The sequence below is a fragment of the Myotis lucifugus genome, unplaced genomic scaffold (assembly GCF_000147115.1).
Source record: "Myotis lucifugus unplaced genomic scaffold, Myoluc2.0 scaffold_269, whole genome shotgun sequence".
NCBI classification, from domain to species: domain Eukaryota; kingdom Metazoa; phylum Chordata; class Mammalia; order Chiroptera; family Vespertilionidae; genus Myotis; species Myotis lucifugus.
Genome location: NW_005871317.1, coordinates 1,391,217 through 1,404,500, shown reverse-complemented (window position 1 = coordinate 1,404,500; position 13,284 = coordinate 1,391,217). Strand labels below are relative to the sequence as shown.

General features: G+C 54.0%; 1 protein-coding gene across 1 annotated transcript in view; it reads right to left on the bottom strand.

Moving 5' to 3' along the window:
* MN1 (MN1 proto-oncogene, transcriptional regulator) overlaps nucleotides 1–13,284 on the bottom strand; it is a 44,451-nt gene that overhangs the window by 27,129 nt on the left and 4,038 nt on the right. Inside the window, 2 exon segments of the mRNA XM_014464811.2 lie at nucleotides 11,873–13,055; nucleotides 13,058–13,132. Of these exon segments, the coding sequence (XP_014320297.1) occupies nucleotides 11,873–13,055; nucleotides 13,058–13,132 (1,258 nt within the window).

Genomic DNA, 13,284 nt, shown 5'->3' with positions numbered 1-13,284 from the left:
GGCGACCGGGCTGAGGGCTGAAATCGCCCTCCAACACATTTAATACATAACCCCCGAAAAATCGATTCCAACAGGCACCTCAGCAACAGGCCCAGCGTGCCTTTTTTTTTTTTTAAGGAAGAAATAAATATTGCTGAGGGAGGTGGGGGGTCGGGGGGGGTGAGGAGCCGTCTTGCTGATGGGAGAGGAAGGGACAAGATGGTTTAAGTTAAAAGCAAATGCTCTGGATCCCTTTAGCCAGCTGTGAAACTGCAACCGATTTGGGGGTGCACGATGGCAACCATTTGCCGGCCTGCTTGTGTATAGAGGTGTGCACTGGTACCACCCACACTCACTCACATACACACACACTCACTGGCTTCCATCAGACAAGCAAACAAGCAGGGATGAAATTCGGGATACGAAAACAAACTATTTTTAAACACGAAAGCAAACAACACCAAGATAGTAATGCTGTTATTTTCCCATTAAACTAAGTTTCTCTCCATTTTGAAAAGCGAGAGTAACCTACACAAGTCCTCCCAACACACAGCCAGCCGCCAGTTGGGGTGTTGCGGCCTCCGCCTTCCCTAACAACGGAAAAATTCCCTCCTCCCAGAAGCAAAAGCGGAGGCAGGGACAGGGGCCCAGGCTGCTTGGCCACCTCCCGTCCCATCAAACGCGCTCGCCCGCCTGGATGCCCGTTCGTCTCAAACTTCCAAATGCAACACTTTTTAATTTTTCCCCAAAGTTTTTTTTTTAAGTCTTCCAGCTCTTTCCCTCTTGGGTTCCGAAAATAACTACTTAATAGCAAATGTCGGGGAGCTAAATTAATTCATTTTAGGACATGCAGAGTCTATGATGGGCACTGAGTGTGGGGGGGGGGGGGGCCTTGGGATTCCGCTGCCTTGAGCCAGAACGCCTGGGGCGCTGCTCTGTCCCTAAATTCTTCCTTGCAAACCAGGAGTCCCGAAACGTCATAATTATAGCAGCGGATACAGGTAACAGGTGTGCCCCGCCGCCTCGGCCTTCCAGACAGGCTTCTGGAAAATTTACTGGCCTAGCCTGGGGTGTCGTAATTACCGGAAACGACTCTGGTTTGAAGGGTTCAAGGAAGACCCTCTCCAAATGTAAGACCAGACACCAATGAGCATTAGCCTTTAATGAGCCCGCATAAAAAATAAAAAAAAAAGAAACCGTATCTCCATCTCTCCCAATGCCCGTAACCTCGGCGCCTCAAGTTCATGGCTGCCTGGCTGGGCGCCGAAAACACCCTGTCCGGCCCTCGCTCTGCAGAGGCAAGATCTCAGTAGAAGACGTGTGCGAGGATAATTCAGCAAAAGGCGGAGTGGGGGGGAGGGAGTGCTCAGGAAACCATTTGCTCTAAAACTCTGATGGCCCAAACCTGGGTTTAAAAAAATCATAAAATAGTGAAAGTGGGATTTTAGCCCATCATCTGGACACGGAGAGACAGGAAGGCTGTGGGGAGCCCAGGGGGGCACCCAGAGACCCCCCAGCTGAAGCGCCCGCACCATCAACATGACACATGTCCCCCCCGTCAGAGGCTGCGTGTCGGGAAAGGCCGGAGCTGCGGGCTGTTTGGCTTTGTTTTCCGTTATCCCGGCTTTCGGGGCCGTAAGCACACTTTTTCTTCCTTCTTTGGAAGTCAAACCATGCGTTTCCCTAAAAGTTACACACACACACCCGGCACCGCTATTTGTCAAGCGGCAGCGTGGACGGTGGCCCCGACGTGGTTTAAGATTCCGAACTCTTCTCCCTGTGTCGGCGCTCAGCTCCGTCTATTAAGAATTCACGCTCAGAAACTTCCCGGGAACCGAGACGCCAGAAGGAAGCCCGTGTTCGCGGGCTGTTTCCACGTCTCTGAGAGGCCCGGCTGGCTGGACCATAGGCCTTGTGCTCCCTCCTCCCCCGACAAGTGATGGGGGAAGGGGCCACCCGTCCTCGCTTCCTGGGGAGGAGGTGGTGGGAACCAAGACTGGGGGCCTTTATCCCGATGGGTGAGGGGATTCACTAGTGTGCACACTCACCCTTGTACACACACACACACACACACATACACATACACTTCCAATCCCAGCAAAATGCTTCACACACACTGAGCACAAAATACATGCTTATTCACTACACTGACCCAAAATAGTGAAACCTACAAGTAAATTAATCATGCCTCTCCCGGAGGCCTAACAGGATTACAAATTCGGCAAAAATTGACCACAATGAGATCAATAAGCTTCTACTTAACACTGAACGGGGCCAAAACTTAGTATGAGCTGCTTCTTAGAGGGGAAAACACACACACGCACACTCACTCACACACACTTTTTTTTTTTTCATTTCTTATTAAGACTTCTAAGGCCTGTGTGTGTGTGTGTGTGTGCGCACGCGCTCGAGTGGGTGGGTGTATGCGTGCGTGCGTGCTTGCCTACGAGCCGAAACCAGCCCAAGGCATCCAGAGCGTGATGCCCAGACAATTTAGAAATAGTCACGGCATAAGGATCGTGAAATTGCTCCCGTTTGAAAACGCCAAATTCTGGGCCGCGGCCTCTCTCCCCTCAACTCCTAAACCACCACCAAAAGTTACATCGCAGGGGATGAAAACGGTCCATTTGTTTTGAGCCAATGAAGCCTCGCTTCAAAAGCAGGAAGGGCCTCCGACGGCTGGACCGTGGGTCCCCTGAAAGGGAGGAGAGAGGGGACTCTAATTTCTCCAGCTGCTTCCCGCACTTGGCGTATCTCAAGTCAGGGAAGCCTTCCTCTTGCCGGATTCATCACTTACTTTCGTTCTCTTTCAGGCTACCATTCAGAAAAATGAGGGGGGAAAATTATATATATATATATTGTGTGGGAGGGCATTGCCTGCATTTCAAGGCAGCAGGACCATCCTGGAAGGTCTGTGAAAGGCAAGATTATCCCTGAAGAGGCTCAGGTCGAGGAGGAAAACCGCGGTGGTCACTTAACGAGGTCACCGGGGGAAAGGTCACTCCTTTTTCTCACCCCCTTCGTCCCTCTTCTATGGAACACCCTGGGCACATCTGCAAAGCTGGATGTGTCTGCAGCAGGCCTCCTGGGCCCGGCTCTTCTGCCAGAGACGTCAGCCTCAGGCACGTACCCAGGGCTGGACCCACCCGGGGCCCATCTGGGTCTTCATCCCCCCACCGGCCCCGTGTGTCTGCCTCGGCCACTAACGAAACAGACACGGGCCCTGATTGCTCACAGACCCACCATGCGGTTAGCCGTCTCGGACTGGGTCCTCCACATCTATTTCCCCCCCAAAACATCTGCGGCCACGTGGAAACCCCGGGACCCACGGGGAGAGCTCGGCCAAGAACTTTCTGTCCTTGACAGCGGCCGACACGGGCCCCGACACGAGTCACGCACCCCTGGCCGCGCCCAGGAGGTGCTGTCTAAATGACTCCCACATTAACAAGTTATTTTCCACTCTGGAACCCTGAGTGTCGGTAAACAGCAGCGGACTCATATGGATGCACTTCTCTCCCCCTTGACGATCGCCCCTGAGAAAAAATAAACTGCACCCCCACCCCCAACTCCATCCAGAATTCCTAAGGGGGGGCGTTTCTGGCTCATAGGAAAGGAGGCCAGAGTGTCCCCATCAGGACTCGGGCTCACGTGTGTAAGGACTTTTTAAACAGCCCCTCGGACAACAGGGTAGAACCCGCTCACTCTTCTCAGCAAATTCTCAATGGACCCTGGCTTTCCCTGGAAGGCTGGGCCTGGGGGAATTCGAAGCCGGGGATGTTGTCTGCAGACTCCCCCGCCCCCTCTCCCATCATAAGATGGTCCCTCAGAAGTCGTTTATTCCTGGTGGTCGTTGCCAATCACTCGACAATGCTTGTGTCCCGGGATCCCAGCGCGTCTGAACACACTGCTTCACGGCGGCGACTGAAAAGGGTCATATCTTTCTGACATCTCACCCTGCCCTGTGTGTGGAGGGATAAGAGAGAGAGAGAGAGAGAGAGAGAGAGAGAGAGAGAGAGAGAGAAAATGTGTGTGTGTGTGCGCGTGCGTGCAAGTATGTGTGTGGAGGGGTTCGCTCACTAACTGTTCACTTACTAACATTCCAGGAGCTCCCAAATATGGCCAGGAACACCACGCTGGGGCCCTCAACTTGGGGCAGCGACTTCCCAAGACACATCACACAAAGCCAGCCCCGTCAGAAGGGCCTGAGACCCTGTCACTCCAGCGAATTTTTGACGCGAGCGTTAAGGTCAAATGAAATCTCTGTACCCCGACACTCTTGAAATTATGATCAGGAATGAGAAAGACAAACTAATGTTAAACTCTCAGAATGAAACGCATCTTGGGCCACTTAGTTCTCCCAAGACAGGCTGTTGGAACAGGGAACGGGCTGTCTATTTCTGAGCAACCATGGCGATACTTTTTTGAGATAAAAGCAAGGATAAAAGCAAGATCACACACACACACACCCACACACACCCACCCAAGTGTCTTCGAAGCAGTAGACTTTGCAATGAACCCCAAATATGCCTTTGACACAGGGTCTCCCTGCTTCGTAAACCATTGTCCAGCACACCTCACTCATCTCGCCCAAACCAGACACCGGGTACGAGTAAGTCAGCCTGCAACCCAGAGAACCTGAGACGGCGCCAAGGGTCGGGATCCCAGCGGCAAACCTTTCATGGGGAGCTCGAGGCCTTCCTGGGAGACATGGGTGGAAAGAGGGCGGAGGCTGGGAGTCGCACGGGGGATCCCACCAGCTCGCGTGGGCGTGGGGAAGCTGATGTCGCTGGCCCCCTCAGCTTTCCTTTAAAGATCAGAACATAAAAACCTGCCCCCCCCCACACACACACACACACACAAGGTGAGTTTGCGCTGGGACGTTCATTGGGACTTTTTCCCCTCTTTCGGGCAAGGCTATTCCATGTCTGATGTTCCTTCTGGGACATTCAGAAAGAGCCAATTTGTTACCGCGAATGCTACCCAGTCCTCCAAACCGTTCAAATCAATTGCCTTTACGTTTAAAGGGCATCTGGGTCCGTACGATGATGTATAAAATCACGAAAGGGAACGCACACGATCGCTAGCAACGTCTCTCTCAGAGCCAGCTGCGCAAGGAAGCAGCCATCACGAAAACGGACCGGCTCTCTCAGCCCAGACGGAGAATGAGGGCTTGGGGCACCGAGGCTGCGAGGGACCCCGACTCCGTGGGTTCCCGGGGAGCCAATCCCACGCGGACGTGCACGGCCAACATCTGCAGCTATCAGGCACAGGTTAGACACAGCCCCTTGGGATTCCAAACTGTGAAGAAACCTGTGGCGCTTTCTCTACCGCCCCCCACCCCCCCCCACTTCCCTCCCCACCTCGTGTCCTTTCTGGGCCAACACCCACCGTGTTGGGAGCAGACCCTCCACTCGCTTCCCAAACCTCAGAGGCGGCTGATTAAAATGCAGGCCAGCGAACAAAGCGAGCCTGTGCCGGTTCCACCCCGTGAGAACCACGGCTCCCCGACGTCCCTCTCCCCGCTCAAGTGAAGGAAACGTCACTCCGCTTTTCAGCCCGGTCACAAAATACGTGTGCCAGGCTGAGCCCCCTGCGGTGCACACGCGCCCACAGGTGTCCCCTCACTCACACCCGCAAGCCACCGTTCCCCAGGGGTAAGGCTGCGTGCTGGATGCCTGCTGTCCCATCGTGGGACGATAGCAGCCAACTCCCAGGCCCACCTCTGCGCTGGGCGACCCACTGAGCAAAAGGTGCCAGGTCGCTGGTACCAGAAGATGACCATACAGGAGGGGAATTTCCAGGAGTGAGAAGCGGCGTCTGCTTCCCACAGCTGAGAGGCGGAGTAGGGGGGGGGCGGTGGTTGGGAAGTGGGGGTGCTGATTCAAAGATTCCTCTCCCGGCCTAAGAGTCTCGCGTGAGCGGAACTCAGCCAGAGAGGCACCTCCACGCACGCTCACGCACAAAACACGTGTGTCTGCTACCGAAATGCTCCAGGTCACAGTCACCCGTCGCCCAGGGGGGCCCGGAGGCCCAGATTTCATCATTAGGACCTTCCAATGCCTCCCTCTATTTACAGGCCTTCACTGAGTCAGAACCTGCCAGGGAAGGCCATTGAGAGAAGGTTTAGCTTTCTTTCCCACTCGCCCTCAGAAAGTAGATTAAGGGGGCAAGTGGAGGAGCCGCAGGGGGATGTGATGGAAACACGCGAGGGCGTGCACATGCATACGTGTGTACGCCAGGGTGGGGCAAGGGGTGCTCTTCCCACGCGCAATTGCACGGGGCCCTGCTTTCCTCTGCGGATGACGGACAGACCCAGAGCCCACACCCACCGCAGCCGGACTCTTTCACGCCCGGCCCCCACCTCCCTTCGTCTGGCTCCGGCGTGTGCGAGAAGACGAGGAAACTTGACAATGTCCCCCCCCCAAATGTCTCTCTTCTCGATCACGCATTCATGGACGTATCAACAACATCTCCGCCGCCAGCGATCAAAAAACGCGCACTCAAATCTGTCCGCCTGAGAAACGCCTAAAAATAGACATCGTCCTAAAACAAACACATCGCTGGGCGAGTCAAAATCCCGACTGGAGGCAGCGCGATGAAGCCAGGGGGAATGAGCAGGTGGGGGAGCAGTGAAGAAAGGCTAGAAGGTGCACCCACTGGTTACAGGGGCCCCCCCATAAACCCAGATCCCCCCCACAACCCCGCATGAGAGGGTTCGGGTGTTTTTATGTCTCAGTGGGCTTGGGCGACCTCCCAAAACATTTGATCCTATGACATGATGCCATAGCCTTTTAATCTCTACAATGAACTCAACAGAGCTAAATGCCGTCTTCCTTCCTAGGAGCGTTTATCTGCTGAGTGCTGTGGGCAAAGGAGATCACTCGCAGGGCACAGAACACGACCCAAAGTTACTGTCACTCTAGTGGAGAGAACGGTGATTCTGCTAAACCTTCCAGCATGCACTGGGCTCAGGAGATGCCTGTGACATTCCAAGGATATAGGCTTCCACGGTAGGAGGAATTTTCCTCCCTCTAATTTCACCGGGTCCTCGCCCGAATATTTATGCAAGATGTAGATTTCCTATCAGCCCGGAGTATCGAGTAACTTCTTGGCGAGGGCAGCCCGATTTTCGGGACCCATTAAGATTCTTTGCGGAAATTTAAATACCTCTGTCAGGCAAAACGAAATCGTATCAGGAACCATAGACTTTCATTGCTAGAAAGAGAAATTAGATTAACCAAGCCTCACTCCTTTCCTAGAAACCTCAATAAAATAAGAAGTCCATTTCAACAGTCTCTTACTTCCGGGACTGAAGGGGGGCCTCCCAAGACATCTAAATGAATTTATATTAAAGAAAGCTATCCTTGAGGAAAACCCTCCCATCTGCAAAAAAAAAAAAAAAAAGTATATATTTACACAGAGGAGAATACATAAGTATATGCTACATATTAGAAGGCGGTGGCTATTTAAAAGCAAAACAGCCAGAAAAAAAAAAAAATCCAGGGGCCGAAACCATAGCAAGCTCTACACTAAGAAGCTTTCAGCCCCCTGAAAACATCCTTGTCCTTTATTAATATTTAGTGGAAATGTATAATTGCAGATGTGTGCGGGGTTGGGGTTTTATGTCGGGAGGCGGGCAAAGAAGACAGGTTTATTACAGCCATGAAATATTAAACAAGCACCAAGCACAGTAGTAGTATGTCCCGGACTAGCCAGGGAGCAGGCAGGCCCCCACGTCAGCTGCACAAAGGGGGCTCCTGTTTACATTACCCCCCGATTAACACCTGCGAAGTTTTGGGTTACATCTTCCGGAGGCTGCAAAAAGTCACATGGAGGCATGTGGCCCTGGCTGGATGCTTTCACAGGGAGACGGGAAGGCAAGGCTCCTTTGCCTCGCCCCAGACAAGGTGGCGTGAGCCTGAAAAAGCTCTCCAAAGGTGTGGGGGAGTGGGGGAAACGGTTCGGAGCCCCCCTCCGTCCCCCAGCCTGCCCCATGTCTAAAGGAAAATTCGGTGTTCAAATCCCGCCCGCCTCGGATTTCTCAGCACCGTTCTACTGTGTTCCGACTGGAACGCTGAGGGGAGCGTGAAATTCCAAAAATTTCTCCCGCATCACTGTAGACATGTCCTACTTCCCAAAGGGGCAGGATTGCGTGCAAGGCGAAGACAGAGACCTCTCCCCCTTCCATGTATGTGAAAGAGCGTTTCTAGACTGCTCCCGATTTTAAGACAGAGAGAGAGCGTCCCACGGAATGGAAGTTTGGCCAGGATCGACTTGTCACAGAATATGGTGAATTCCAGTTTTGAAAATTCGGGGGGAAGAGGCAGGAGGAGGGGGAGAAGCATACTGTTTCCTACAATCTCTCCTTCATCTGCAATCTAGCATTATTTCGAGTTCTTTATCAGTTCTGAAATTCCTCCATGGCCACACATCTATTACGAAGATAGGTGGACAATTCTGCAAACTCATTTCAAATGCATGGCAACCTCACTGATGTCATGGATGCCTGAATAGGCCCAAACGCAGGCTGGGGTTTGTGTGTGTGTGTGTGTGTGTGTGTGTGTGTGTGTGTGTGTGTGTGTGTGTTTCCCCCCTTTGCACAACCTCACCCTTCCCCCCCCCCAACTCCAACTTTGTGCAAATGGGGCCTCATGATGAGATGTAGAGTTTCATTAGATAAAAGTTGTTCGGTGGGTTGATTAAGAAGTCAGGGGAAGCGTGATTTGGAGAGACTCGCTTTCCTGGTTTAAAAAAAAAAAATCGTAATCACATGTCAGGCTGGCCTAGACTTTCCCAGAACTGCAACTTGCCAGTGGAGTTTCCTCCCCTCTGGAGGGCATCTGAACCCCATAAGACACGCTGGGCACGTCCCAGTGGCTACCCGGCTCGTGCAGCTCTGAAGACGTATTCCTTCTCTCCGATCTGAGCACGGGTCATTTTGTTAAATACCGACTAGTATTTTGTCATCGGAGCGAAGAATTTCAGAAACGGTGTTAATATTTAATCACATTAGTACTGGCGTGTTTTACGGCGTGACAAAATAAAATATCATTACAAAAGTGGGCTTTGCCTGAAAGGGGGGGGGTTGGGGGTAGGGGTGGTGGACGAAAGTGCTTGCTGGAGCTGGGCCCCGGGGAAGGTATTACTCAAAGCCACTGGACGCCACTGCTCCCCGGCTGATGGGAACACATAGGCACGTGTTCAAGGAAAAGCGGGACATTTTACTTTAATGGTGTTGTGTTTCTTTTTTGGGTTTTTTTTTTGGTTTTTTGTGGTTTTTTTTACTCTATTTCAAAGTGGCACACTTCACTGTGATTTTCAGCCGGGGGACTCGGGGGGCCTGTTGAAGGCTCTGTGTACCTACTTATACAACATGTGCAGATGGAACTGTGGGGTGTTATCATAATGAAAAGTTTAATCATCCTTATTACCTACCAGTAAGGGAGCAGCGATCGGAGGCAAATGCCTTTCTAAAAGCCGTCACCAGAAGCCCCAAGGCTGCAGAAGGCTGCAAGGGACCTCGATTTAGGGCTTTATCTAGGAACCTGTCCTTCCCACATCACCGAGTGGAAAACAAAGGAGGTCAAGTGGGTGGACGGAACTCCCTGTCCTCCTGGGTGCAGGGGAGGGCTGCGTCGGGCGGGCATCTTGGGCAAATCAACCCTAAAGTGACTAGCATCTGTTTCCAAAAAAAAGAAAACATTTTCCCTCGTCTGTCTGTGACCATGAAACAAGCAAAATAGAACATTTCTTTCATGACATTTCTCCATTCCCAGCCTGCATCTTTTCATTTATTTATTTTTTTTTTTCCCTGTCAAGGAAGATTCCTGGGGTGGACTGGGAAGGGAGTGGTGGGACACCTTTAAAAAAAAAAAACAACTCATTAAAGCCATTCAATCCTTCTCCACCTAAGATCTTTCAAAAGACTCAAAGGCAAAGTGCTACTGGTTTTTCTGTATGAATTCACTAAATCGGGTTTTTCTTTCCTTAACTTTTCTCACCCCATTTGGGCCAATATGTTCTTAATTACTGGGGGGCGGGGGGGGGGAGAAGGGGGAGGAGGAGGGACAGCCAGGCCAAGCCAGGTAGAAGTGACAGGGGCTGGGATTTGTGCTAACCAGCTATCGATCGAGAGGTTGTGTACAAGAAAATAAAAGGGGGTGGGGGTCGGCGAGCAAGCAGGATGCTGTGTCCAACTCCATGTTTAAAAGGAGGCAGGTGGGGGGAGGGAGAAAAGGGGAGAAGACTCGGAGGGTCCCAAACTAACCAATTTATGGCCTTGCCTGGGAGAAGCCTGGAGAATGCTGATGCCGGCTCGAGCGTCTGCTGTGCATGCTAAACACCCGGCTTCAAATGAGAGAGCGGCGTCCCAGGCTGGGCAGTAGGCGAACAAAGAGAAAAGCAGCAAGCAGCGAGGCAGGCCGCATTCATGAATTAGAAACCCTGAGCGGGAAAGCTACCCGGGACAGGCGCCGGCCCTGGGAACCCTGAGTCTGAGCCGCCGGACTCCTGCCGTACGTCCCCTCCCCCTCCTGCCCATGCCACTCTCCCAAAACCAACCTAGCCCTTGAACCCAGGGCCAAGAGATGGCAGGCTGCGGGGAGGACTAGGGAAATGAAGGCAGAGGAAAAGAACTTTAAGAGAGGGCAAAAATCAAGAGATGTGGTTTTTAAAGATGTGGTTTGCATCGCCGGCCACTGGTTTCATGATACTGTTTAGCCTGTTGACACCAAGGGGATTCAAGTAGGGTTTAAAAGAAAAAAAAGGTAGAAATGGGGAGGAAAAAAAAAAGAAAGAAAGAAATGATGTTACCTAACTTTAAGAAGCCATTATCTGTGAGGAGGGGGATAAGGGAGGAGAGGAAGGCCCCATTAAAATGAAATGGATATCCACAGCAGCCTAGTCTTCTTTAGGTTAAAAAACTGTTATTCCTTAACTGCAATGGCGGTTCATTGACTAGCCCCCACCCCACCCACCTTCAAAGCCCCCAGGCCTGATTGGGAGGACGGAGGGGAGTGCTTAGAATGCAAAGGAGAGCTGGGACCGGACATCTGTCACCAAAGCCAGGGAGATATTGACAGACGCGGGTCCTTTGTGTCTTAAGAATATATATCCACATCCCCGTACGCAAACGATGCCCTGGTGGAGTGGCCTGGCCTCTGCCAAGCGGACCCCCACCCCCCTCCCCCAAGCCCCACCAAAGGTCCAGGGGCTGCACCTGGGAAAGACTGCCTGCCTCCCACAACCCCTACAGGTACCCCGCTTTTCAATGAAACTCCAACAGTTAACAAGAGACAAAACAGCTACTCATCAGGAACAAATGTCAAATTAGGCGTTGCCTCTGAGTGATAGTGATGCTGCCACCACCAGAGCTGGGAACTTTTTCTTTTTTTTTTTCTAAAGATGCTGGCACACAGGGGAGGAGCTGGAGCTAGAGGCTGGCTGCCTAGAAAAGGTGGGGAGGCAGGAACAAAACTTCCCACGTGTCCTGCCTACCAGGAGCCGGGCACGCAACCCCTAAAAACCGGAACCAGCCTGGAGGTTGAGGCTGAGACCTCTGAGCAACCAGCCGGAGGGGCATGGGGACTCTGCCATAATCCTCAAAGCGCTGCCCCCTAATTTCCTCGCACCCAGTGGCACCAGCATCTACCTGGCAGCACCTAAGGGGAGCTGGGGGGGAGGGGCAGACTCAGAGAGCCCTTGGTGTGAGTCAGAGGAAGGGTATCCAGCTCTGAGCTGGGCACTAAAAGAAGGCCCTATGGACTCCTAATTCCAAAGGTCTCCCTCCTTCCATGGGGCCTGCCAGGCTGCAGAGGCTAAGGCCTGCAAGGGGGGCGGGGCGGGTCTCTGGGGGGTAAGAAGGGGACCAGAAATGGGGGGGGAGGGCATATACCTTCTTTGCTGCTGGGGTTCTGGGGTTTGGCCTTCTCCCAGGGCGCCAGCGTTTTGTCGTCCTCCGCACCATCCACCAGGGTCTTGTCTGCGGGCATGTACCAGGTGGCGCTGTGCTCTGCCATCAGGGAGTCCAGGTCGATGGTGCTCATGGCGCTCTTGACAGCCTCCGAGCAGCAGCTGCCCAGCTCGCTGTCTCCGTTCTGGGCGCCCGACGCCCCCACAGCACACTCGCCCTTCTTGCCCCCCTTGAGCCCCAGGGGCTGGTCCTCGGAGATGCTGAACTGCTGCCTCTGCAGCTGGATCTGTGCCTGGAGGATCTCCAGGGGGTGGATCTCGTCGGGCGGCGGTGCCCCGCTGCTGCTCGTCGGGGTCCGGACCTGCTCCAGGCCAGGCGTGCCCGGGTGGCCAGCGCCCCCGCCGCTGCCATAGCTGTCAGGGGTCGAGGTAGAGGTAGACATGATGCCTAGGCCGAGCGGGGGCGGGGGCGCCTTGGGTCCGTGTTCCCCTGCGCCCACCCCCCGGGGAGGGAGTTTGGGCGAACCTGTCACCAGGGGGCTCCTACTCGCTTTGGCCAGGGCCTGGGGGTTGTCAGAGCTGGATGACACTTCGTCCTCGTTGGCGTAGCTGGTGCTCACCTCGTCGGAGGCGAACTCGCCCACGTGCGGGGAACTCCCGTCGGACTTGGCCCCGCCATCCAGGGACGCCATGAGGTCCGGCTGGTCCCCCAGGAGCAATTCGGCCCCTTTCCCCCAAGAGGGCGAGGTGAGCGCTTTCTCATGGGGCGTGGGCGCCCCGCGTGCCTCGCCCGTCGAGCTTCCCCCCAGGCCCGCGCCCGGCTGCGGCTGCCCTGGGCTGACCCCGGGCGCGCCCCCGCTGTCCGGTGCCGCGGAGTACTTGTCGAAAAAGGTCCCCGGGCTCACGTGACCACTGTCCCTTTTTCTGCGACCCCGGCCCCGGCCACCGCCCCCGGAGACCGGCTTGCCATCGTTCCCCGACGTGGATTCCAGGGTGTAGTTTGGGGAGAGGCTGGTGCTGTCCCCCTGGGAGGGAGGGTTGGGCGGCCCCGAGGTTTTGTTGCCACTGCTACTGGTCCCCGCAGGCCCTCCGGGCCCTGGGGCCCCCGGAGCAGTCCCTCCGGGGTAGTAATCCGAGCCCGGGTTGCCGGCCACGGCCGCGCCCCGCCGTCGGTCTCATTCTGGCTCAATTTCTCTTCCCTCGGGCGGTTCTTCTTGATAAAAGTCACGTAAGGTGGGGGGTCCTGGGCTTAGATCATGTTCTGTAAGGCGGTGGAGACTTAACCGGCCTTTTTGACTAATATTTGGGACGTTGGTGCTGGATTTGTTTTTAATAGTGCGAGGAAGAGCATCATCACTTTTTTGGGAACGAAAAGACCAAGATTTGATTGTAAAA